We start from the raw sequence: 24,567 nt of genomic DNA, 5'->3' as shown, positions 1-24,567 counted from the left end.
ATTTATTTTGGGTTTACATATTTGTAGTTGTGTTATATTCTTTGTTATGGGTTTCACAGGGTGTTGTCAAGAACATTCTCAGCAATTTGTTTACACATATAGACACATACAGAGAATGTAATGAAATCTTAATATCTTTGAACTGTGTTTTCATATATTTTGAAATAAAAATGACTAATTTATTGTTCATAAAAAAGGGGATATTAACATAAAATATTACTTATGCATGCACACATATCGTATCTTAACACCGAGCCTCAATTCAGACATACTACATATTTATTCCTTATGTGTTGTCTCATATTTAGAGGTTGCCATCAAGTAATGTATTCTCACTTAAAGCTAAAACCACACAAGCTTTAATTCAAGCTTGAACTCAAAAGTTGAAATACTGACCACAGTTACGCTGCAACACTTTAAAAGTAAAAAATAAAACACTGTAACCTGTAATTGCCAAACTTGACACTGTGAAGTACATTGGGGAGATTGTGTTTTGTTGTAAGTGACTTATTGCCTTGTTTATAAGGCATTGTTTTTGGTGTCAGCAATGGGCATCAGTATGTGCTTTCCTTTTACTGAACATTCACAAATACAAAGGAAATGTCTCTCGCGTCAACAATACAAGTGTTAGTGTGTGTACAGACAGCTGAAACTTTATTCAGACTTCAGAATTATTATATCATTCATGATTTTTGAAATGTTCAGTGCTTTATCTGAATTTTTTTACCATTAAAATGAATGGACGGAGTGTTCAAACTCTTAATATTCTGCCCTTTTTTAGAAGTTTTCAACTGCTTTTAAACCTCTTAGTGCTCATTCATACTTTCACCTACAAACTTCATTCAAACTTAAAATAATAGGTCATCTTTTTTTGTAGCTTTTATGGTGTTTACGTCATCACAGTTGATGTTTTGTGCATTTTTGAAACTTCCCTCAGAGGCTTTTTTGACATTGTTGTGTATAACACAATGTTCAGAACTGTGAGTGACCCACAGATATCTATGGGGTGACCCTTCGCTAAGTCTTGCCCCTCTTAGTTACTAGCTATGTTTCCATCCAAAAGTGATTCGAATCATTGGGAAATGCGCATTAAAAGAAATACGAATCCTGTGTGTTTCCATTAAATGTACAGACTTTGGTGAAAACTACGAACTTGCGCAAGTTTTCCGCAGAACCGGAAACAAAACAAGTCTCGCATTCTTCTTCTTCTACATTTTCTGGCGGTTGGCCACCAGCTTGTAAATGCATTACTGCCTTCCTGACCTGGAGTGCGGATATCACCATGGAGAGAGGTGCGCTACGTCAGACTTAAATCGAACATAACTGTTTCCATCCCCCGTTTTGTGAATCAGCATTTTTTCAAATCAACCAAAACCCAGCTAAAGCGAGCGTATTTTAGTTTGTGCGAATCAGGGGATTTTAATTTGAATTTTGGCGTTTCCATCATAATTTTCCAATGCAGTACTTCTAGATGCGCATCTAAACAGGCTGATGGAAACATGGCTACTGTTGTCACACCTGTAAAGCTGTCACACCAGGCATGTTAACATGGCATTTTCAGCAATATCAGTGGGAGATATGCAAGCGTCAGGCACCCCACGTCTTGACAATTCACGGCAAATACAAACAGGAGCAACAATATTCTTGCACAGCTGTGAAAGTCAATATATTGTTTTATTTTAAGATATTTAAGTTTAAGAACATTTAAGTATGACTTGCCATACCCATTACTAGAAAATGAAACTAGCTGGCTTTTCTATTTGTTTAAGCACAAACAGCCTCAAATGGTTTACAACTAACTTAAAGTTAAACTAGGGTGACCATATTTTGATTTCCAAAAAAGAGGACACTCGCCACGAGATAGCCTACTTAAATGATACTCGCAGTTTACTCAAAGTTGCCTTTTAAATTTAATATGTATGGATAGAATATTCAGTTCAATTGTACTTCAAGTCTTACTGGACAAATAAATAAATAAATAATATGAAATAATGTTCTAAATAATACCTCTTCTGTATTAGAAAATCCAACTTTGAGCTCCCTGGCACCTTTATTAGACACAGAATCATATGTGCCAGCTTTGCACACGGTGCACTCAGCCTCCCATCCCATATATCCCGACTGGGTCGGGACGGTAAGTTGGGATTTTTTTCTGCAGTTCATCTATGAAGCTGCACTTGCGCTTTGGCACCTTGGAAGCTTAAGGCCTCTACACATGATCAGCTGTAAAACCGCTTTGCGCTGGCTGCCCCATTGTTTGTCTATGGAGAGGGCAGCAACGCCTGACAAAGCGGCACTGCTACCCTTGGCGTCACGCACCGCTTGGATTTTCTGCCTGAGCGCTGCGCTCAGAGTTTTAATTATTTGAACTTTGACTGCGCTGCTGTGCCGCACCTGGCGGTAAGCGAAGCGCGTTGTTTGTATCATGTGAAGGCCGCTTTAGAATAATGCTGCACCGCCGGTGTCTGCTGCTTCCTCGTTCCTCGTTGTCTTACCTTGGAGCAGACGAAGGAGTTTTTGTTGTTCTTTAATGGATTCAGCTCTGAGTGAAGTCTTCCAAACTGTTTAATCCATATCTGACATCTCTCCTCTTGTGTTTTCAGCCTTGGAAAAACGAAAAATACAACACATACCTTTAAACTTTAAGGATATCTGCTGTCAGAGCCTCAGATGGTTTACAAGTTCCTAACTTAGAGTAAAACATAAGCAGGCATAACTTATAATTGATAATCAACAGTCTTTGTTTGCTAACGTGTTAAGCTAGCTAACATAGCATCTTACCTTGGAGCAGACGAAGGAGTTTTGTCGAACTTTGATGGATTCAGCTGTGAGTAAAGTCTTCCAAACTGTTTAATCCATATCTGGTATCTTTCCTCTTGTGTTTTTAGCTTTGTGAAACAAAATATGACACCTCCCTGTAAACTTTGAGGGTATCTGCTGTCAGACTTGTAGGTTCCTATGTACTTTGACATTTTTCTGTAAGCTTGACAGGCCTACTGTGCCTAGTTACAGTTGCTAACGTAGACTTGTACAGTGGCTGCTCTAGGTAGGGGAATAGTGAAGGGTTGATCCAATGCCCCAGGAATGAGTCCTAAAACCCGGAAATTAGTTTGCATTTTGCTACTCACGATACCCTTGTCTCAAAGTCAGTGGGTTCTTTGAATGTGTTTTTGGTTAGATGTCTGAAATAAGGTCTATTGTTAATACAAGCTTAAGAGACTTTAACGTTTTGTTCTACGACATAATATGTTGTAGAACCCACTTGTGAATTTTGAAGCTTTTATGTGTCTTTATACAGGCAGTTGCCAAGTAGCTAAATGAGACTCCAGAGCGTCATCATGCTGAACACAGCTTTACAGCCACCGTGTGACATTAGTCATGCGACTGTGGTGTTGTTCATTTGTAGCCTATAGCTTTTTACTTCTTGCGACTGCATTTAAGCTTCAAAAATCAGAAAAGTAGTGTTCATTTGTGAATATTATCTTGCTGAACAAAACATCTAAGTATCATAAATGTTTGTTTGCTACAGAGCTTATTTTCTGCAATAGTCCAAAATCCAATGGAAAATCCCATTAGCTTTTTGACGAGGGAACCAGGGCAACGTTTACTTCTGTCATATGACACTTGAACTGCTTGCATCACTGACATATCAACAGATATTTCCACTGTAACTCCTATAGGCCTATTTCACACATAGCGAGCGGGAACCAGATGTAGGGAAAACCCACATTTGGTTATTAGTGCTAGGGGTAGAAACAACCGTGGAGTCATAGAGTCAGGCATTTAATTAATTCAATTTTAATTAATTAATATGATTTAATTTAATTTTTTTTTTCATATATGCTTTATATACGTTCCTTCTTGTTCAGATTCCAAAAAGAAACAGCCATATTTGTCCTTCTACAGCTTTCCAGTCGACAAGAAGTTAAGAAGGACACTGATTTTGTCCATAAGAACTACTTTAAGTATATGTCTTATTTGAGCTTCAGCTATAGCCTAACATAAAATGTGTCAGTGTTGAAACTATTTTCAGGAGCAATTTTCTTTATCCTTTTCTAGTATAATTTCAAAATGCTTTTTGGAAGCAGCAACACGCTTCTTATTCTTCTGTGACCTGAAACTCTATACACCAAAGACTCTGACTCTGAAACACTCTGAAAGGGACAGAGATATGAAAACTTAAGGTCATCTGATAACTACTGAATAAGCCATAGAATATATATGCATACACATAGAAAATATCAGCTCTGAGCTGAGCAAAAAACACTCTTTGCTTGCATGCTCCAGATTATTTTATGAGGGGGGTTCACAGTCAAATGAAACTGTCACTTTGTGCCACGCTGCCTTTCTGCACAGGAACCCCTTTTTTCTCAGCGGCCTAGTGAAGGCAGAGGAGGGAATCTTTTAGGCAAAAGATGGGTCACAACTTCCCTCCCCTGCTCTACAGATGCTGGTCGGTTAATGAAGTAACAACAAATTGGGCCGCGGGCTAATTTGGAGTGGCGTTTCCTGGCCCCTCTTGGCCCATAGAGATGTGTTTCATTTTCTCTTATCAGTGATTCAGTCATGTGGATTTACGCATGGACGCCTCTGTCTCCCCCGATCGCTGTGCTAATGGAAACTTCGTTAATGTCATTAATCTACGGGCCTGAGACATGCACTAAACACATATTTTGCTGTTTGTTCTCCATTTGTCAAACAGGAGCTTCCTTTGTGTCAGAGTTTCCAGACAGTGAAGCAGCACAGAAGAAATGAGACAGAGGAGGTGACTGTTTTCACACACTTTGGTTTGGATTTTTTGATGACTTCAGGTGACATTAATCTAATATGGCTTTAAACGTGTTGACTATATCCTAGTACAAATAATCATATTCACTACATCCGACAGACATTCATGGTCTATAATTCAAATTAAACAAGTACGGAGCACAATGCAAGCCTCCAACCACAGCTTCTTTGTCTTAAACCTGATCTTAATCTCCATTCTTCATACATGATGAGACAGCCTCTAGCATCATTCAGTGTCCGCTAAGCATAACAAGATGTGATCTGTGATTACGGCAGAATGCTGAACTCTGATCTCTGCTGGCTGGAGGACACAGAGTTCACCACAGTTACTTACAATTTAGCAGCCCAGATTAGTCAGAGGGCAAAATGCTCCTGCCAGGACGAATCCTCGTCATGTTTATTGTATACATATTCTCTATTAGGTAAATCAGTGTGTTTATATTGCAGGCAAATTGAGCGTACAGCTACAAAAACTTGGCCTCTGGGTGCTCAGAAATGGGCTGGACTGGAGCCTGGGTGGCAGAAGGCTTGAGGTCAAAGCGGGACACCAGCAGGACGAAGGTCACCTCTTTAACTGCAGGACTAAAGGCTGAGAAAGTGGAGGACAGTTTTTTAAGTGAGGAACAGAACCATGACTTGTAAAGCAAATTTAGCAAATCTTTAACCAATCAGTAAGTGCTAGAACGCAAATTTAAGTGCTTGATTATTTCCAGGATTTAACTGTATTATTTTACAATATTGTACTAAGAGCTTTATTGTGAAGTCAGTGCCATTTGCACCACAAGGGGGGGACCAGAGGGGGGCAAAGCAACCCTGGTACAATTGCTCGCATTTTTTTCTGAGCACCGAGGGTTAAAAAATGTTCTTGGGTTAAATGCTGCGCTCATAACTTCCACTTTTTACCCAGTCATCAAATCACAGTGGAGAAGGACAACCCAGTCTCACTGGAAGTCTTTGAAAACCAGCGCTTGGTCAGTGACTTTCGGCGTCAGACACCGACAAAAAAGCCGTCCTTTAATGTCGGCATGATACGTGGCCGATTGCCATTATTGTTTAATGGTGCCCTGCGTTGTCAAGGGGAAACGCAGCGGGACAATAAAGAAAGTTAAGGTGACAGAAGTCCAAGGAGGGTGGGTAGGAGGAGTGTTGGATGGGTCCAAGGACCACTGACTTTCACCCGGGAGGTCGGTGTTCACTTCCTGTATTATTGTAAAGCCAAACCCTGTTCTTTTTTCCTATACCCAACCACGTGCGTGTGTTGGCTAAACATAACCATGTGCAATTGTTGAAAATTCACAGTGTTGTACTGACATAGTGCGTTTGTTTTGAAAGAGACTGTATGCAAACTGTATATTTCCTATGAAAATGTAAGTGTATTTTGAAGACAGACAATGCGTGTAACAGGCTGAAGTTGACACGGCGTCCCAGAACATCAACAACCAACACACGCAGAGTACCTTTCATGTCATATCTCAACGTGACCCTGACCAAGCAGCAACAACAACAATGGAGGAGAAATATGTTAATATACTGTATATATATTAATATATGTTTCCTCACATGAACCCACAGACTACCAGGTCCATCCTTTCTGCCTACATGCTTCAGCATCCCATAATTCAGAGCAAGTAGGCTAGTCTACGTTGTGCCGATATTTTAGCTTCCATTGATATTCCATATCACAGCAACCAGACGCAAATAAACGCAAGTGTGTCAGCTGATCAAATGTTGTGCTTCAAAGGGCTCCAAACCAGCTGGGTGTTTAATGAGGAGCACGTGGTGTTGTCAGCTGGGAAAAGACACTTTGGTGGACACAGGGCTTAACAGTAAAAGAAGAAACTGAAGTATATTAACTGTACGATCACATGTCCAAATGATGATGTTGTCCAGAGCGTAACTATGATTCAGAGTCTGGGGTAGGATTGTCTTCACACAGTCCTCAACCATGGAGGTGGCTGAGGCAGTGGCTAGCAGCTAGAAGTGTTAATTCAATAAACAGCACTAACAATAGCAACAGTGCTGACATAGCTAACATTATTACCTGGAGGGGAACCAAAGGGTGGGCACTAGGCTTCCACAACATGGGTGTTCCGATTGCCGTAACAGCCGTATGAGCGTAGTGCAAAGAGATGGTGATGACCTACTCACAGGGACTCACATGCACAAGACAAGGCGTCCAGAAAGTCAACAACCAACGCACCCAGGGTAACCTGCAGGTCATATGTCGGCATGAAAAGTCCATGACCAAACATCGATATGTGATGGGAGTACCAAGATGACATTTTGAAACTATTAGTTTTGTCCAGACAAGAGTCCAAAATCAAAATATATTCAATTACCTATGACTTATAAAAAAAGGCAGCAAATCCTAAAAATTGAAAAGCTGGGACGAATTAATATTTGACATTTTACTTGACAAATTACTGAAATTATTAAAAAAATGAACACAATTGCTGTCAAATTTTGTTCTGTTGACCAACTAATCAATCTAATTCAGCACTATACGGAAAACCCAATAATACTGCCACAAAAAAGACATAAAAGATTTATTAGATATTGTCATTCTTATATTTTTAGTTGAAGATCTTCAAATCAAATGTTGAGAGTACAGATTTCCAAAATCCACCCTAGAAAGTAATTCTTTTTTCCCATAAAGAAGTGGGCCAAGACATTCTTCACCCAAGCATTGAGTAGTTGTGAGTCACATGATGACATGATGCTCTATTCATTCATAAACTATGTGAGTCACTGGTGGGGCCAGAGCTAGCTGACCGTGTGTTTCCTGTCCAGTCTGGGGTTTGGAGTGCAGTAATTAGGAAGATGCTAATGGGTCTGACAGTTAAAGCTTCAAATGTCGCTTCAATTAGACGGCACCCTGAAGACGTCTTGTGTGGCATTGTCATTCATTCCTCTCAGAGGCTGAAAACACAACTGTGCTTGGCCTGAATCTCCACATAAAAGTCTTTCTTTCATTTGAAGACTCACATCTGCGACACACACATGAACCCTGAAGAGATTCTTCATTAGTTCATCTGCACCTTCAAAATCTTCCTCAATCTAACCCCAAGTTCTCCAGATTCTAAACATACATGTTTATTCATGCCGCCGTTAAAATCCAACATTATTTCTTGCTTGGTTGATCGACATTTTGATGGCCACGCTCACAAAGCCACTTTAATGTTGTCATTAGTTATGCTTCTCTGGTGGCCAAAGGATGGATCCCTAAGTCGCGGGATCCAATAAGGTCGTATGTGAATGGTTGGAGGAGATAAACTACATCAAATAAACGAAAGAAAGACTCATCCACTGATGGAAGACGAGAGGAAAAGTCTGTTAATTAAAAATATGAAAATGAACAAAAATCTGTGACACAGTTTTGGGCCCGTCTGAACAGCTACAGTAATTTTCTCTCCACCTTAGATGAACTTCATTTAACTAACAGGAAGCTGAAAAGTGGCCTGAACCAATTTCTGATCATTTTCTCAAGTTGGATGCTGAAGATGAAAGGAATATTTTAAGTTCATATAAACAACTAAGGAAATATTAGAGTCATTCTAATTCATTTGGTTAATGTTACATGAAAATTACTTCCAAGTATATTTATTTCTCTCGGTGTTCCAAAATAAAAAGTAGCCTTATTTACCTCACGCTGGAGGAAAGCAGAAAAATGCTTTTTAATTGTGTTTATTGCAGATGTGCCTGCTTGTTCACAGATCGTAAGCCAAAATAAATAAATAAATTCTCCACTACTCATGGGACATTTAGTTTGGTTTTGTGTATTCATCAGTCAGACACCTGCCTTCCAGAAACTAGCGTCCAGGTGGATGTGTTGCACCAAGCAGGATTGTCATTGTGTCATTGAGCAGCCCAACGAACATTTTTCCATTGAAAAGACGTTGAAATAACGTCACAGGTGAAAAGACTTTCAAAAAAGGTTCAAAAGTGAACGTTTTTGCACCTACTATTTAACGACATTGATTGAACATTCACATTTAAACCATATTACACCAGGATTCACAATAGTGAGATTTTTCATCCTCTACAGTGTGCACATAATAATCTGTTGTCATTTTAGAGCCCAACGAAGAGATTGCATCCAAATTTCTCAGTTGAAAGTCAATATTGCACATCTCATATTTTATTTCCCATTTAAATAGATGTGTTGTTGGCGCTTTGATGTAATTATAAAACGTTTAAAATGAATTCTCTTAAAAAATATTTCATGAGTAACGGTTGGTTGTCAACTGTTATTTAATAGTAGTAAATAAAAACACATTTATGCTGTGCAAAGAGTGATAACACACGCTATAGAGGCTATCATGCACAGATATAAATACAGGTGTGGCTTGAGATTTGGGTTGCCCTTTGGTGTTTGAAAACCAGTGGCCTACTGCATAAAACACTAAATGTTGTGAGTTACACAGTATATGGGGTATACCTGTAACCCGTGGAGTCTGCTTTGTGTTGATATAAAGAGGCCCAGACTGTGGATATCGTTGGAGGCGATCTCTGTTTATTCCTGACAGCAAGTAGCCAAAAAATCCTCCGTCAAACACAACCATATGAACTTTAGCCCATCTCTCATAGAGTGCAACAACGAAAGGACGGCCATGTTACATTCAATTTAGTACAATAGACACAGAAAACATACCTGACAGCAAGAGGTAAAAACAAAATCATCAAATACAACCATATAAACTCAAGCCCCTACTCAAATTAAGCGACACAAGATTACGTTAGCATAAAATGAACTTAGCTTAACAGCGCTAAAACACGGAAATTACCACAAGGGCAATGTCGCTTACCTCTACCATGGAGTACAACAGCAAAAGGGCGGCCATGTTACATTCAATTAAGCACAATGAAACACAGAAAACATACCTGACAGCAAGAGGTAAAAACAAAATCATCAAATACAACCACATAAACTCAAGCCCCTACTCAAATTAAGCGACACAAGATTACGTTAGCATAAAATGAACTTAGCTTAACAGCACTAAAAAACATGGAAATTACCACAAGGGCAAGGTCTCTTACCGCTCCCATGGACAGCAAAAGGGGAGAGGTAAGGCAGGACACCCCGTTATAGGTAGGGTACGCACAAAGGTGAACGTAGGGGTACCGAAACTGAGTATCAGAGGTTCCACATATTTACTACAGAGGTCTGAGCATGTCAGGTAATAATAACTGAAACAAATTTCATGGAATTATAATACTTAATATTAAGTATCAGCCAAAAAGCCACTGGCATATAGGAGAGTACCCCCACCTCATCAACTACCACTACACCACTGGTGACACTTGTGTTTTCTCCTCCTATGACAAGTCAAAATGTCTGCCATGACAAAGGCCTGTTTTCAGAGGCATCACAGCACCCTTGTTATGCGAACCGGCCGCCACAACACACACGACTGAACCTCGGGAGCCTCTGAATAGCATCACTAAGTTACTCTGTCACGGAGCCGCTTTAAAAGCAGCCAGAGATTAAACTTAGATTTATTCTTTGTTTTAATAAGTACAGTATATTACACGCTGCCGGAGGGGGTCTGAAACTGCATGCTGAATAAAATGCGCCAGCATCATTGTTGTGCCCGGGTATAAAATGATCAGTTGCTATTGATCAATAATTTAGACAAGTGCCAGATTATTGACAGGAAGACAAAATATGTTAGGCCGGCTACGTTTGAGAAATCCCCCCATACACTCAATCACTGGAACAGAAATTGCTCCATGGTATATAATAACGCAGCTATGTTTCTTTCCCCCCCTGCAGATCAATGCTAATTGAGGTCCTACATGATGAATGTAGTCTGAGACGTTTTTAACCCACTGACTGCTGAGCAGCAACGAGGACGGGCCACTGAAGATGTTATTTATACTCATTATTATACAAATGAGAGTTGTTTTTTCAGTAAGTGTGTCTTTGAGTGAATTAAAATCCTTTCCATAATATATATCTTGCATCTTTTGTTGCTTTAAATGATGCAAAAAAAGACTTTTCACTCTAATTCTTGCTTTAAAAGCTGAATTCCTGTGTAGGTATGGGTACATACTGCACAATATGCAGTGTGAGTTCCTCCATGAATTGAAATTTCACGATTTACTTTATAACTAATGACACTGAGACATCTCCACGGAGGCACAGCGGTACAGTATGATGATCAGCACGGTTAACAGAAGGATGCCGGTCGATCCCTGAAGCCCTCCCCAAACACAACTCTCTGTTGGTGCAAATTCAGCTTTGTGGACAGCACACAGCAGATGGGGTAAACCATGCCATCAAGTGGAAAATAGACCTGTTGTGTTGTCACAGAGACAAGTTACAATATAGTCTGCCAGTCGGACCACCAGAGGAAACTGTAAGAGGGGGATTTTTTTAGCACGTGGCAACAAAGGGAGGCGTTAAATCTTATTGTGCGTTCACTGCATCAAGTGTTAACAAGATCATTTTAGTTTCACAGTCTGCCTGAACACTTAAACATTTGTTTCTAACTCTAAGAAAAATATATATACACCTGACATGTATCCTGACATGTTTAACACTACACACCATCACTATGGCTCCTGCGTGTGCTGTAGCTCAGGACTCATGCAGGCTCTCATACAGTATACCAGGAAGAAGACAGACAAATATCCCGACTCACTGCTGCCACCTTGTGTCACTGATGATGCATTAAAGAGGTGAAACCAGTATTTAACTCCACCACTATAAGGCTGTGACACCACCCTCTTAAGCCTGACAATCAGGGGAATTATTATAGGAATTAAAGGAATCCTGTTATTCAAAGCAGGGTACACATGTGGGTCAAATTATTCTCATTTTCATTTATTAGGAAGCTGAATTAAAAATTAAGCCCAGGTCATTTTCTTTTAACATGTTTATAATAATATTAATAATAATCTTTATTTATAAAGCGCTTTTCAAAACAGTTACAAAGTGCTTTACATGTCAATAATTAAAAAGACAAGACACTGATGAAAACACTTTAGTGTATAAAACAGAGGAAATAAAAGACAGTTTAAATGAACTTAAAACTCAAGTAAAATCAATACAATAATCCAAACGAGAGGAAATCAAGACACTCATGACTATCTTCAGGTCATGAAATGAGAGGATCGGTTTGAGTTTCACATTGTTTATAAATTGGAGACCTTTCACTACAGAGTTAATTTGTTTGTCGAATTTTAAAGCTGAGTCAAAGATGACACCAAGATGTCTGACCTGGGCATGAAGTTTAGGTGCCAAGGGCCCCAGGTGGTTTGATATACCCAGGATCGAGTTGGAGGGACCAAATCTGTCTTACTGTCATTTAATTGAAGACAGTTTTTTGCCAGTTTTATTCAGGCAAGAAAAGAGGCTGTATACATTATATCTGTCAAGAACACATGAAAAATCAACAGTCACTTATTCTACCTAAAACCATGTTATATATACTTAAAGAGTATTTTTTTAACTGTCTTTAAGCTCCATATTCAACACTTGTTTGGACATCTACCACTCCACATTAGATAAAGTTTCTTCACCAATATCACTATAAATTTCAATGATTTTTGCTCTTATCTTATTTACATTTAATGGGAACTCTGTTATTTTTCAACCTGGACCCTATTTCTCATGTTTTTGTGTCTAAATGACACGTGGAAAAAACAACCTTTTGAAATTGGTTGAGTATTGACAGAGAGAACTGCAATCAGCACTCACCAAACAAGCTTGTAACCACTCAGTGCAGGTGGGCCCCGTCAATTGATGTCCATTAAAAGTGCCTGTTTTTGCCACTGACAGGCTCAGATTGTTATCGTGAGTGTCTGACAATATTGTAGACAGACCGTTTTGTTTGTGAGATCCCAATTGTACAGCCCCAAAATCACCATTGCCAACCTCACCACATTCAACCCTCCGAAACCTGAGCAAATTGGCTTGATTTCGTTTAAAAACATGGGAACAAAGGGAACAAAAAGGACCCGACAGAGAAATAAAATGTGTTTTCATACCTGTCACTTGTTGTGGTCTGTTTTGTGTCCAAGTTTTGCTCAAGGAAAAGTCTTGCTCTGAAATCTTGCAGTCTTTTTCACATTGTCAGAATCGGCACTCAAAGTCTTTTAGATATTACTAAGCTACACTTCAATTCAATTCTATTCAATTCAGTTCAATTCTTTTATTGTCCTTGTAAATAAATACAACAAAATTCAATGCACAGAATAAAATGGAACTCATTGCAGAAGTAATAAATAAATATACACACACGCACACACACACAAGCAGTACCAACATATGCTGTGAGCATAAAACAAGTTAAAAATATACATAAAATTGAGTTGAAAGTTGAAATTAAAACTAAAATTTTACTTTCTGTACTCTACCACAACTCTATTTCCACCATTTTCTTCCTGCAACAAGTCACCTTTTGTACAAGACTTTTCCTTTAGCAAAACTTGGTTACAATAAGAAATAGACCAGCAAAAGGTAGGAAGAAACTTTGCATTTGTCCGAAGGTTCCTCTGCATCATGTTGTCAGACACTCATAATAAAAATGTGAGTCTGTCAGTGGTAGGCACAAACACTTTCAGTGGACGTAAATTGACAGGGCACACCTGTCTTGAGTTGTTACTGTTTCTCAATACCAAACCAGTTTCAAAAAATTGTTCACGAGTCACTTTGACACAAAAATATAGGTCAGTAGGGACCAGGGTGAAAAGTATTGGAGTTCCCCTTCAATTCAGTGATGGCGGTTAATGTTATGAGCACCACAGAAATCTTTGCCCTCGTTTTAACTTAACTAAAAACTATATTTAAATATTAAATCTGGAAAAAAACAGTACTAGTATTAGACTGGTAGTTTCTGAAACCCTAAATTGAGGTGCACTGGGAGAGGAAAGAGTCGGATTGTTCATCACAGCAGATTTAATCCCCTTTATTAAGTGGAAAAGTGACAACACTCATTTCTTGTATTTTACAATTTAATATTTCTCATATATTCAGTATCACTGGGCGACAGCATTTCAACACTTTATTACAAAACTCATTTTAAGACTTTAACAGGAAGCAGTCATAAGTTCCTACACTTATTTCAAACAAATACGAGGCTATACATGTACGCATTTATTAACAGTATGGATTAAAGGGCTACTTCACCCACGTCACAAAAAAATATATAAACACTTTCCCACTGATCTCCGGTGGCGTCGAGCCACACAGATAGTTTTGATGTTACAGTGAGCAATGAAGCAGGTCAACAGTCTTCATCTGGAGGAAGCTGTTGACAGTGAGGTCTGTGGAGTATCCTGAGGAGCCAGGACGCTGCTTCTGGAAGACGCTAACAACATTGCATTCTTCATTGTACAGTGGCGGCAGCAGAAGTCTCAGTAGTGGAGATATTAAAAACCTGAACGCGTAAAACCAATCGCTTGACAAAACTAGCAGTAAGTGAGGAAAATGTTCTAGCGTGATTTGGGTGAATTGATCCTTTAAATCGGCACATCCATGCAAAATAAAATGTTCAATTAAACTCAAACATTTCTGTAATGTTTCTAAATGAAACATAAATGATTCTTAAGACGTCGTAGACACAAAGTAAGACACGTACTTTGTTTAAAAACCAACAAAACGCTACACCGTACTTTGGCGAGAATTGCTTTTCTATAAAGCCATGTTATTACAACACTGAATGATTGACAGAGAGTGCAGTGACATCTTTTGGACGTGAGGCAGCAAAGTACATGGCTTTCTTCAGTTTGCAAATGCAGACTTAAAAATGCATTTTTTTTAAATCACATTCCAATGAGGTTTTTTTTTGTCCCCTTTAGTTTTAAAAATCCAGATCTTCTTGGATTGTCTTGACATTTCTTCGAGCAACTCACGGGCACATGTAATGCAGCTGAGAGCTTTGACGAAGACTTCTGTAACAAAGGAAGGAAAATACAATTTATCTGCAGCAAACAGACTACTAAGTGCTTGAGTTTGGGTATTTGACAGACAGTTTTGGACATGAAGAAGCTCATACAGTAGATACACTGCTCATATTACCTACCTGTGTGCACTTGTTGGACAGATCAATGCCCCTTGGCTATATCTGCAGATTGATAAAGGGAGCAAACCCCAGCACGTCCTGAAGAAGCACCAGAGCCCTCTGTAGCGGCGGCTCAACATCTATCACTACGTTGCGCTTCCGCAGAGGATCCAGGCTGGACTCTGTCACATTGTGACAGTGATTCACCTTCAGGGACTGCAGCTTTGGGCAGTACTCTGCGAGAGTCCTGTGAGCACAGCATGCAGAGGATCTTATGGACGGGTGCACAAGCAAGGTGGCGCGTGTGAAAGTGTGGGCACAAACTTAGCTGGATCTCCCTTGAAAATAAGACGTGATATACCTGATGGACTGGTTCCTGACCCGCAGGCAACCCGTCAGGTCCAGCTGCTCCAGGCCCCTGCAGTTCTTGGCCACCTCCTCCACCGACTCGTCAGTGACGTTGGCGTTGACTGCCAGAGATAGAGACCTCAACGTGGAGCACTTCTTGGCCAGGTAGCAGATGGCGTCGTCCTTGAGCTGGCGGCAGGCGGTGAGGTCGATCGACTGCAGCCCCCCGCAGTGGTCAGCCAGGCTGCGCAGGGACAGGCTGTCCACCCACTCGCAGTGCGCCAGGCCGAGGCGCTGCAGGTGCATGCAGCTCAAGGACACAGCCACCAGGGAGTGGCGGGTGAGCCAAACACACCCGCTCATGTCCACTCTCTGCAGGTGCTGGTTCTGGCCGATAACTGGCAGCAGCTCCTTGTCCGTCACCCAGTCTGAGCAGTTCTGGAGAGACAGGCTGTGGAGGACTTTGTTGTCCTTTAACAAGGCGCAGAACGCTTCCTTGGGAATGGATGGTCCAATCTGTAAATATACAACAGAGCAGCACACTTTCACAACCACACCTCTCTTTATATATTCACAGACTATTAACATTCATCAGGACTCACCAAGGACAGGTCAAACGTCCTGCAGTTGGCCAGATACACCTGGATGAGGCTGTGAAACTGCTTGCTCACCCTCTGCAGGCTGACAAGGTGCTGCAGCGGCAAGTAGCACAGAATATGTGGGACAAGCACATCCTCCCAGGGCAAGTCCAAGAAATGACATCTGCTGACGACATGCAGACCTTGTTTCACAGCTGAACTTTGACACTGCATGCAAAGCCAAAGCACTTAAAACCAACACAGTCACATGGCGACAAAATATATGTAATATCAGCCTTGTGGCGGTGATATCTAATTAAAGTTTGCGGCCATAAATAAATGAGAGCAGCAGCAACCCGGCTGTGTCTCTCAGTGACTGCTGGGTTGTTGTTGCTAGCGCTGTTAGCCGAGAAGCTAACCTGCCGGGGCCACCAATACAGCTGCTTTTTAAACATTTAACTCCATTTTTAAAGGGTACTCACGTTCGTATCTGAGCGTCTTCACCCATTCTGAGTCAGATATGTTATACAGAGTTTTCACGGGCGTGTTGTTCTTCACATAAATGCCAAAATAACGTATTTTCCTTTAGCATCTTGCAAGCGTTTAAGGTGTAACCCAAACCTAATGGTGCCTTCAGGGACCGGCGGAATACATGACTTTATACCGAAATGACACATAAACTATACAGTAACGTTGTAAAGTCTACAAAATGTGTCATTTAAAGGAAGTTAGAGCCAAGAATTGATGGTGAAAGGAATAAACACACACATATAGACTTTTAAAGCTGCCTTGGAGGATGTATTTCCTATGTTGAAGGCTGTAAAAATCAAAGTAGCCCAATTCTGCGCTATTGAACTCCTTAAATTAAACGAAAAAACTAAATAAAAATACTGCACACCTTTAGGGAGTACATTTGTCTTCGTTCCTTATTAAAAATATCCACATTAAACGTCAAAGCAGTCATATTTCAGTTATTTGGGTGTAACATAATGATGAACCCGCGCGTTTACGAGGATAATTGAATGCAGCAGATGTAATTTTCCGGGTTTACGTCATCGATCATGTTAAAGCAATTTACATATTTGCCATAACGACTATAAAACAACAGTTTGACGTGTTTTATTGATACCTCCTGTACAAATATATATAAAATTATGCATTTTCCTGCATTGTCAAATTGTTTCATAATTATTTTTACAACTTATTTATTTACGAAACAATATAAGCAGTGTATAAATCAAAATAACTGGCTACAAAGATCTTTCAACAGGGAAAAAATAGTCTATTTAAGTAGATACAAGTCTGTATAAAATGCTGTGCATGCTGGGATTTCAGACTATTGAGCAAAAGAAACAAAACATGAAGAAAATCATTATTTTACTCTTAATATTCAACTTCTTTCTGTGCCTGTGAGCTCTAAAGAGGCAAATACGCAGGTAAAATCCGTGTGACACATATTTGTTTTGAATATTCAACATCCCCCAAAGCCAATTAGCTGTCACCACATTAGCGGCCTCTTTTTCCCTCGAACACGTTCGCTGTTGTGCTGAACAAATGACCACCCTGCCAGCTCACCTCTGCCCAGGAGAACAATGAAGTCAGTCATGCTGAACAATTGCTGACCCATGAGTTATGTTTCAGTGAATGGGATGAGCCAACAGGATAGCCCAGTGAACACTCACTCTTGACTGACTACAATCCCATATACAAGCTAAAGTACAAGCATGGCGAATAAATCAATCTATGATTTCTCTGTCGAGACCCTGGATGGACAGGTGGTTCCGCTCGGTAGCTACAGAGGTAAAGTGCTTCTCATCATCAACGTTGCCACCTTCTGAGGGTCAACAATAGAGGAGGTAATATCCTGCGAGAGCACTGATTGATTGCAGTCAGATCACATTATCTCATAACCTGTGCAGTCATTTTTCTATTTAAGCCATTTGATTTTTTGTCCTGTTCCTGCAGTACCACCGACTGAATGCACTGATGGAAATGTTTGATGACCTCAACTTCACTGTCCTGGGATTCCCCTGCAACCAGTTTGGTCTTCAGTCACCTGGTGGGTACACTGAGGCTTTGGCAATGTGTCAGAAATAGCAGATTATTAGATGTACTGTGCCAAGATGGTAACTGAACTTGAGAAAAGTTTTGAGATACCTGTATGTTACGTGAGGATTTCCATTTTACTGTATACTTCTACTCCACTAAATTTCAGAGAGAAATACTTTACTTTTTACTCCACTACATTTAATTTTCAGCTATATTAAACCAGCTTCCTGTCAGATTGAGACTATATATTAAAAACGTACAATAAAATCCAATACAAGATGACCAGTGATTGACGATTTCAAAACATTTCGGCTTGTGACACCTTATAAAAAAGCTGTCTGGTTACAGCTCGTTGTCATATTTCAGTCGTCAAAGAGTGATTTCCTCTTACACCGTTAATCATCTAATGACCCCCTGAGATTAAAAAAAACCTAGCTCCACCTTAATAGGTAAAATGCTCATTATATACTGATACATCACCAGTCTATTAATGTGAGGTGAGGTCAGGTAATGTGTGACACTTTATGGTAGATAAACCACCTTAAGTTCAGATGATTCCCTTAAGTGTTACTTTTATATCTTGTTATGTGTGTCTGCTAGTTCTATAAAGAAAATATGTTGGCAAGTAAAATATTTTAGAAATTTTGGACTTTTAAACACATCAAGAACTCCTGACCTCACTCTGATGACATGTCAGGTAACATGGGACAGCTGGTAAGGTAAAAAGGGACAGTCATGTTTGTTTGTCTTATAAATAGTTGAATCTATTTATCAGTTCAGTCATTAATTCATTTAATCATTATTGTAACCTAATTGCTCATTTTTAAAAGCTTTCATTGTTCTTTTGCTGCCTATTCTGTTTGTGCCATATTGTCTGCAATGAAGATATATGCATATGTGCTTGAGTGTGTGTAACAGTGATGGCTTATTCTGGACTATTGCATCATCTTTAACATTTTTTAAGTGACAAAAGTACTAAAGATGTCTGTAATCTTACAGAATGGCACATTAAAGCTTAAGTCATGATTTTATGGCACCTGACTTTCACTTTAGAAAAATGTCCCATCTTAGCTGAATTTTTTGTCCTGGTTTTACCTGAATGCATCAAGTACTCACTCAAAACCCTTCTCAATTAAAAGTAAAGTGTATTGGTATTTTTAAAAGTCAAACCGTTATTAAAGGGCAACTTCCTGCAACCTTGTTTGTTCTTGTACTCTTATTGTTTTAGCTGCAGTTCTCTTATTACCAAAATGAGGAAATCAACATGCCACATAGCTTCTCTTGCACACCTGGGACCAGTAGTGTTTTTAATCTTTGGTCCTGGTCATCTCAGGCCAATCAAGTGATTGTTTCATTTGTAGTAACAATGCAAAAATATGTTTGATGACTTGCTGCTAATATTTAAAGAGCCCAATGTGTAAAATCGTATTTGTTCCATTTTACCTGATGTCTCTCTCATATATAATCACTAACAGGGAAATGCATTACTCTGCAGAATGAGTACTTTTACTTTTGGTGTTTCAAGTACATTAATCCTGTCCTTTTTCTTAAGTAGAATTTTGAATACATGACTTTTACTTGTAATAGAGAATGTTTACCTTCATGTTATGGTGCGTTTACCTTAATTAAAGGCTCTGAATTCTTCTTTTACTACACATGCTATTTGTTTGTCTTATGTAGATGCTTTTGATAAGCATTGCAAGTTATTTGAAGGTAGACTTGTCATCATAAACACACAAGGCAAATGTGCAAAACACATCAGTAATGACTCTTTCTTTTCATTTATAGAGGTGAACCATGAAACCCTCAATATCCTCAAGTATGTGAGGCCCGGTGGGGGGTTTGTGCCAAAGTTTCCTGTCTTTGGAAAGGTTGAGGTGAATGGATTAAATGAGGAGCCTCTTTTCACCTATCTAAAGGTAGTGTGCTTTACATAGGATCTGAATATATGCGATTAATAGATTAAATTTGTGCTGCCAGTGCTGCAGCTGTTTTGCCCTTTAAAAAAACAGATACACTGTTATTTCTCATTCACCACAGGAATCTTTGCCATTTGTGAACCCTATTATTGGAGACACAAAGAAATTCTACTGGTCCCCAATCAACGTCAATGACATTCGGTGGAATTTTGAGAAGTTCCTAATCACTGCGGATGGCATGCCCTTCAGAAGGTGAGGTTACAGACCATGGACTGCCAGCTAAAAGCCTAATCAGCCCTTCATTAAATCACACATCGGTTACTATAATAGTGGCTCTAATGTTTTCCCTTTACTGCAGGTATGAACTTCATTGCCCCATCGAGAACGTGGAGAATGACATAGCAGAGCTTCTCTGATGGATTCGCTTCGATTTGTCACCGGTGGCAGAGTGACGATCCCCCAGTAAATGCAACCGTGCACCTGAGCTGGATCTGATGGGAAGAGGAACAGGACTCGGGGCTTCAGTGCATTCACTCTGAGGACAAGTTCCCTTCAGCCACTGATGGAGCTTTCATGTCACTGTCACGCTTCTCTCTCATGTGATGGTGTCTGCAACTCAAAAATAAATAAAATACTATCAAATAAATATTCTAGTAGTTGCTTTTATTGTTACTGATATTAAAAATGGTATTAACTCGTATTACTATAGTATTAATGGGTTGAATTGCACTTTACACTGTTAATACTTTGTGAGTAGATGTTTGGTACAGGTTAAAATTGGTCCTTATGCCGACCCATACTTCCAACTTTGCGCGTGCGCACTTCTTACACTGTCAGAGAGCAGCAGCCAGTAAACATGGCTGGTGTAGGTTTCCGACGGTTGGCCCAGGCTCTCTCTCAAAGGAAAGCTCCTGGCTTTTCAGCCCTTTTGTCGGGATGTAGAGCAGGTCAGTAATGTTTTATCTCTCGGTCATACTGTCTGATAAATGTCTCTGTACGTACGTGTCAGATATTAAAGTTTAAAGCCTCGAATGGACGTAACCTTGACGTGCTAACGTTAGCTTAGGCTAGCTAGCTGAGCGGCTACCGCTAACATAATAACATTGTTTCTTCATTTTAATTCGCTTGCGAGCTTGATACTTCGACTTTGTTCATTTGCACGTGTCATGTTTTGTGTGTTTTAGCCTCCGGTGTGTCAAAGGACAGTCTGCCCGGTCCATACCCTCAGAGCCCTGAGGAGAAAGCGGCAGCTGCAAAGAAGTACAATATGAGGGTTGAGGACTATGAACCATTTCCCGACAATGGCGAGGGGTGAGCTTTATTCTGAATACCATACATATCAATGCAAGCTGTTCCTGTTTTTTCTGCAGTGTTGAGGCAGATTTTTTTGAAAAGTGACATTAAGCTCATACATTATGTGTATCAGATACATCACCATTGGTGTGGTACATCAATAACAACGTCATGACGTATAACCAAATGCTATGTTGTGTTTTTGCAGCTATGGTGATTATCCAAAGCTACCAGATAGATCTCAGCATGAGAGAGACCCCTGGTACCAGTGGGACCACCCTGACCTGAGGAGGAACTGGGGAGAGCCGGTAAGATACTGCTGACCTTTTTTTCCCGCAAGTGGAATAATTTATTGTTGTGATACCATGTGCAGTAGGGCTGCAGCCAACGATGATACACCTTACTGATAAATCTGTAGAAGACCTGCACTGATGAGTGGACTAATCACATAGTTGTCAGCTATGAAATTAAGCACCAACTAACTTTAGAATTGATTCATCACTTTGAGTATTTTTTTTTTGAAGAAAAATAAGTCACTATTCTCTAATTCAAGCTGCTTAAGTGTGAATGTTTATTTTGCAGCAGTAAACTGAGTATCTTTGGGATCTGGGGCAAAACAGACACTTGTGGACATCATCTGGGGCTTTTTCTGAAATATTACAGACCAAACACCTCACCGATCAATTGAGAAAATAACTGACAAATTAATCGGCAATGAAAATAAATGTTAGTTGCAGCCCCAATCTGTAGATTGTTGTCTTGATGAACTGATTCATCGTTTGGTCTACAAAACATGAGATAACAGTGAGAAAAGCCTGTTACTATATTCTAGAGCCTAAAGCTACTTCACGCAATGTCTTGTTTTGTCCAACCAACATTTCCAACCGCAGAATATTTAATTTACTACAATGTAAGAACAGGGCAAAGAGCAAATCCTCACGTTTGAGAGCCTGCAAACGTCACTTTTTTGCTTGAAAAATGACCTGAACAATTAATTGATTGTCAGAATAGTTGCTGATTGATTTTCTGTTGCTCGAATAATCGATAAATTGACTCATCATTGCAGCTATAATGTGCAGCACATGTATTGGTTAGAGATAAGAGCTTGTCACAGATATATCAGTATTGGTGTCAGCAGGCTATAAGTACCAATAAAATTGCAGTACAGGGGCTGGTTCTACCAAATTTACAGCATGCAACATGAAATGATTTCTTTATTGCTCAGTCTGACATGTTACTCTTGCATAAGCATGCAGGAGCCCTGTAAGACTCTCCATTAAATTTTAAATTTCAGAGCATCAGTCATTAGTGGAATGTGGTGCAACTGGCTTATATGATCTGCATGTAATCGGTGCTCTTGCCCTCAAAATTGCTTTTGTGAGACAGGCCCCAGAAATGTCAAATATACAGTATGTTTGCTGTAAATAAGAAACAATGTTCCCACTCAGAAGAATTTTAAAGATAAAAAAGGGAGGAAATTTTAAGATATTCTTATCAATAATGCTGAATGTTACATGTATTGATTGTAAGCTGCAGCTATAAAGAGTCACAACACTTACATAATATTAATTAATCTCTGAGGATTGTATGCATGAGTTTGTCTAGACTGTGTTAAAGCATGATTGTACCTTTAGATTTTGACATTTCATTAGATAGTAATATAAAAACATATTTATGAAGTGCACTATATTTCCTCTGTGTAGACACCATTGTGTTTGGATATTCAGACAGTATTTAGATCAGCTTAATTGTACAGAGGCAGAGCCTTGTTTTTATAAGACTGTACCTCTGTACAATCACCTGTTCACTTAGATGAGTATAAAAAGTTATTACAGCACGGGATTGTCCAATAATTAGTGATTGTTCTCTGTCCATCTTTAGATGCATTGGGATTTTGACATGTTCATCAGGAACCGTGTGGATACATCTCCCTCCCCTGTGTCCTGGTCCACAATGTGCAAACAGCTGTTTGGTTTCATCGGGTTCATGCTGTTTATGTTCTACCTTGGGGAGAAATTTCGGGCCTACCAACCTGTTGTAAGTACAGAGCAATCCCAGGACTAGATTTTTTTTTTTTAATCATTGTTTAAAGGAGAAGGCGAAATGACCAGTCCATAGTTTCATAGTCATAGGCTGACTGCTGGACCAATTATCCAAAATGACAGTGAAAGAAAACATGGCCATCTATCCAGCAGATTGGACATAATTATTATAAAGTTGGCAAGGCATGTTTGAAAATCACCTTATGTTTTGGATACTTATTTGAGTATGTAAAGCAGTCTGAATACAAAAATAATTATAATAAATATCATTATAGAACATGTTTCCATGTAACACTTTTAAGCTGTGTATAGATGTAGTCAGATAAACTTGCCAGCTTACTTTGAGACACACATAGGTCGAGTGTCAACGATATCTACATAACAAATTGTCTATTAACTATTTATCAGTAAACTGGTTATCATTTAATCTAGTGTTTATTGCACTTAAATTGCTATGAAGTGTCACTCAGCTTAACAATTATTAAATCCCATAAAAACAGTCTAGTAGACACAATGTACAGTATGATTATGTCCAACTAATAACTCTGACTTCGTTATATAAACTAAAATAAAGGACCCTGCTTACTGTTTTTACTTTTTTCTGGTCGCCTCCATCCTCAGTTTTGCATTTACTACATTTTAATCATGAATACTGTTTTATATGAAAGAGTTATGACAGATGTTACAGTATATGTTTAGTAGTTTTCAGGTATTTAAATGTTGTTTCTTTAGATGAGATGCTTTTATCTATGTCCTTTATTTAAAGGTTTGAAACCTGAGCAAATTGGCTTTATTTCTTTTAAAATCGTGGGAAGAAGGCAATCAGCAACGACAGAAGAAATGGCCCAAAAAATTAGCAAAAACAAATTAGTAAAAAGAGGAAATTAAAAACAAGAAAATAAGTATTAAGAAAAGAAAGTTAAAAACAAGGGAATAACCTGTAAAGTGTGCTTAAAAATAACATTTTAAAATGCAATGATAATAATAATAATTATTATTATAAATATAGCTTTCCTTAACTTTTTTTCCCTATTTTTTTTTTTTAAATAATTTTCTAAATAATTTTTTATTTTTTTCCAATTTCTGGGACATTTCTTACCAAGTTGCTCAATGCCTTTTTCCCCTATGTTTTGGAAGAAAATTCAAAGGTTTAAATACTTGTGAAAGGCATCTGAAAGCAGCACAAGAAAACGGATGCAGCTTTAGTTTTCAGAAGGTTAATAAAAATGCACATTTTCAATAAAGCATTTGTCTCTCTTCCAGGCACCGAAACAGTACCCCTATAACAACCTGTACTTGGAGAGAGGAGGAGATCCAGAAAAACAACCAGAGGAAGTCAAAAATTACGAAATCTAATGACTCAGATCTGATTCTACTTGTGTACATATATTTCTGTCAAGAATAAAGACTTATGTGAAGTTACATTCCTCATTGTGTTGCTGTTGTTTTGTGTATAGAAACTGACAAATACATATATTTATTTTTCACATATAAAACAACTAATTTAAACTCATAAGTTACAAAAAACATTTTCTTGTATTCC

At 39.0% G+C, this 24,567-nt stretch overlaps 3 protein-coding genes across 4 annotated transcripts; 2 read left to right on the top strand and 1 right to left on the bottom strand.

Moving 5' to 3' along the window:
- Nucleotides 1-13,684: 13,684 nt before the first annotated feature.
- Nucleotides 13,685-16,363, bottom strand: fbxl15 (F-box and leucine-rich repeat protein 15). Of its 2 annotated transcripts, XM_033610921.2 has the most exons (5): nucleotides 16,204-16,363; nucleotides 15,746-15,905; nucleotides 15,157-15,659; nucleotides 14,817-15,042; nucleotides 13,685-14,685 (listed from the first exon to the last, which is right to left on the bottom strand). In XM_033610921.2, the coding sequence occupies exons 1-4, from the start codon at nucleotides 16,227-16,229 to the stop codon at nucleotides 14,853-14,855; spliced, it is 879 nt and encodes a 292-aa protein (XP_033466812.1). In that variant the 5' UTR covers nucleotides 16,230-16,363; the 3' UTR covers nucleotides 13,685-14,685; nucleotides 14,817-14,852. The 2 variants fall into 2 exon arrangements, with proteins under 2 accessions (XP_033466812.1, XP_033466810.1); XM_033610919.2 differs by lacking the exon at nucleotides 16,204-16,363 and having other exon boundaries at nucleotides 15,746-15,955.
- A 986-nt stretch (nucleotides 16,364-17,349) lies between these two features.
- Nucleotides 17,350-20,335, top strand: gpx9 (glutathione peroxidase 9). The gene is made up of 5 exons (XM_033612075.2): nucleotides 17,350-17,577; nucleotides 17,687-17,780; nucleotides 19,559-19,689; nucleotides 19,811-19,941; nucleotides 20,048-20,335. Exons 1-5 carry the CDS (start codon nucleotides 17,446-17,448, stop codon nucleotides 20,103-20,105), a joined length of 546 nt encoding a protein of 181 aa, XP_033467966.1. The 5' UTR covers nucleotides 17,350-17,445; the 3' UTR covers nucleotides 20,106-20,335.
- A 171-nt stretch (nucleotides 20,336-20,506) lies between these two features.
- On the top strand, nucleotides 20,507-24,448 carry ndufb8 (NADH:ubiquinone oxidoreductase subunit B8). The gene is made up of 5 exons (XM_033611026.2): nucleotides 20,507-20,636; nucleotides 20,874-21,000; nucleotides 21,191-21,290; nucleotides 22,864-23,019; nucleotides 24,288-24,448. Exons 1-5 carry the CDS (start codon nucleotides 20,546-20,548, stop codon nucleotides 24,378-24,380), a joined length of 567 nt encoding a protein of 188 aa, XP_033466917.1. The 5' UTR covers nucleotides 20,507-20,545; the 3' UTR covers nucleotides 24,381-24,448.
- Nucleotides 24,449-24,567: the final 119 nt, after the last annotated feature.

The sequence above is a fragment of the Epinephelus lanceolatus genome, chromosome 21 (assembly GCF_041903045.1).
Source record: "Epinephelus lanceolatus isolate andai-2023 chromosome 21, ASM4190304v1, whole genome shotgun sequence".
NCBI lineage: Eukaryota > Metazoa > Chordata > Actinopteri > Perciformes > Serranidae > Epinephelus > Epinephelus lanceolatus.
Note: the sequence above shows the minus strand (reverse complement) of the source record. Positions and strands in the feature narration are given on the sequence as shown.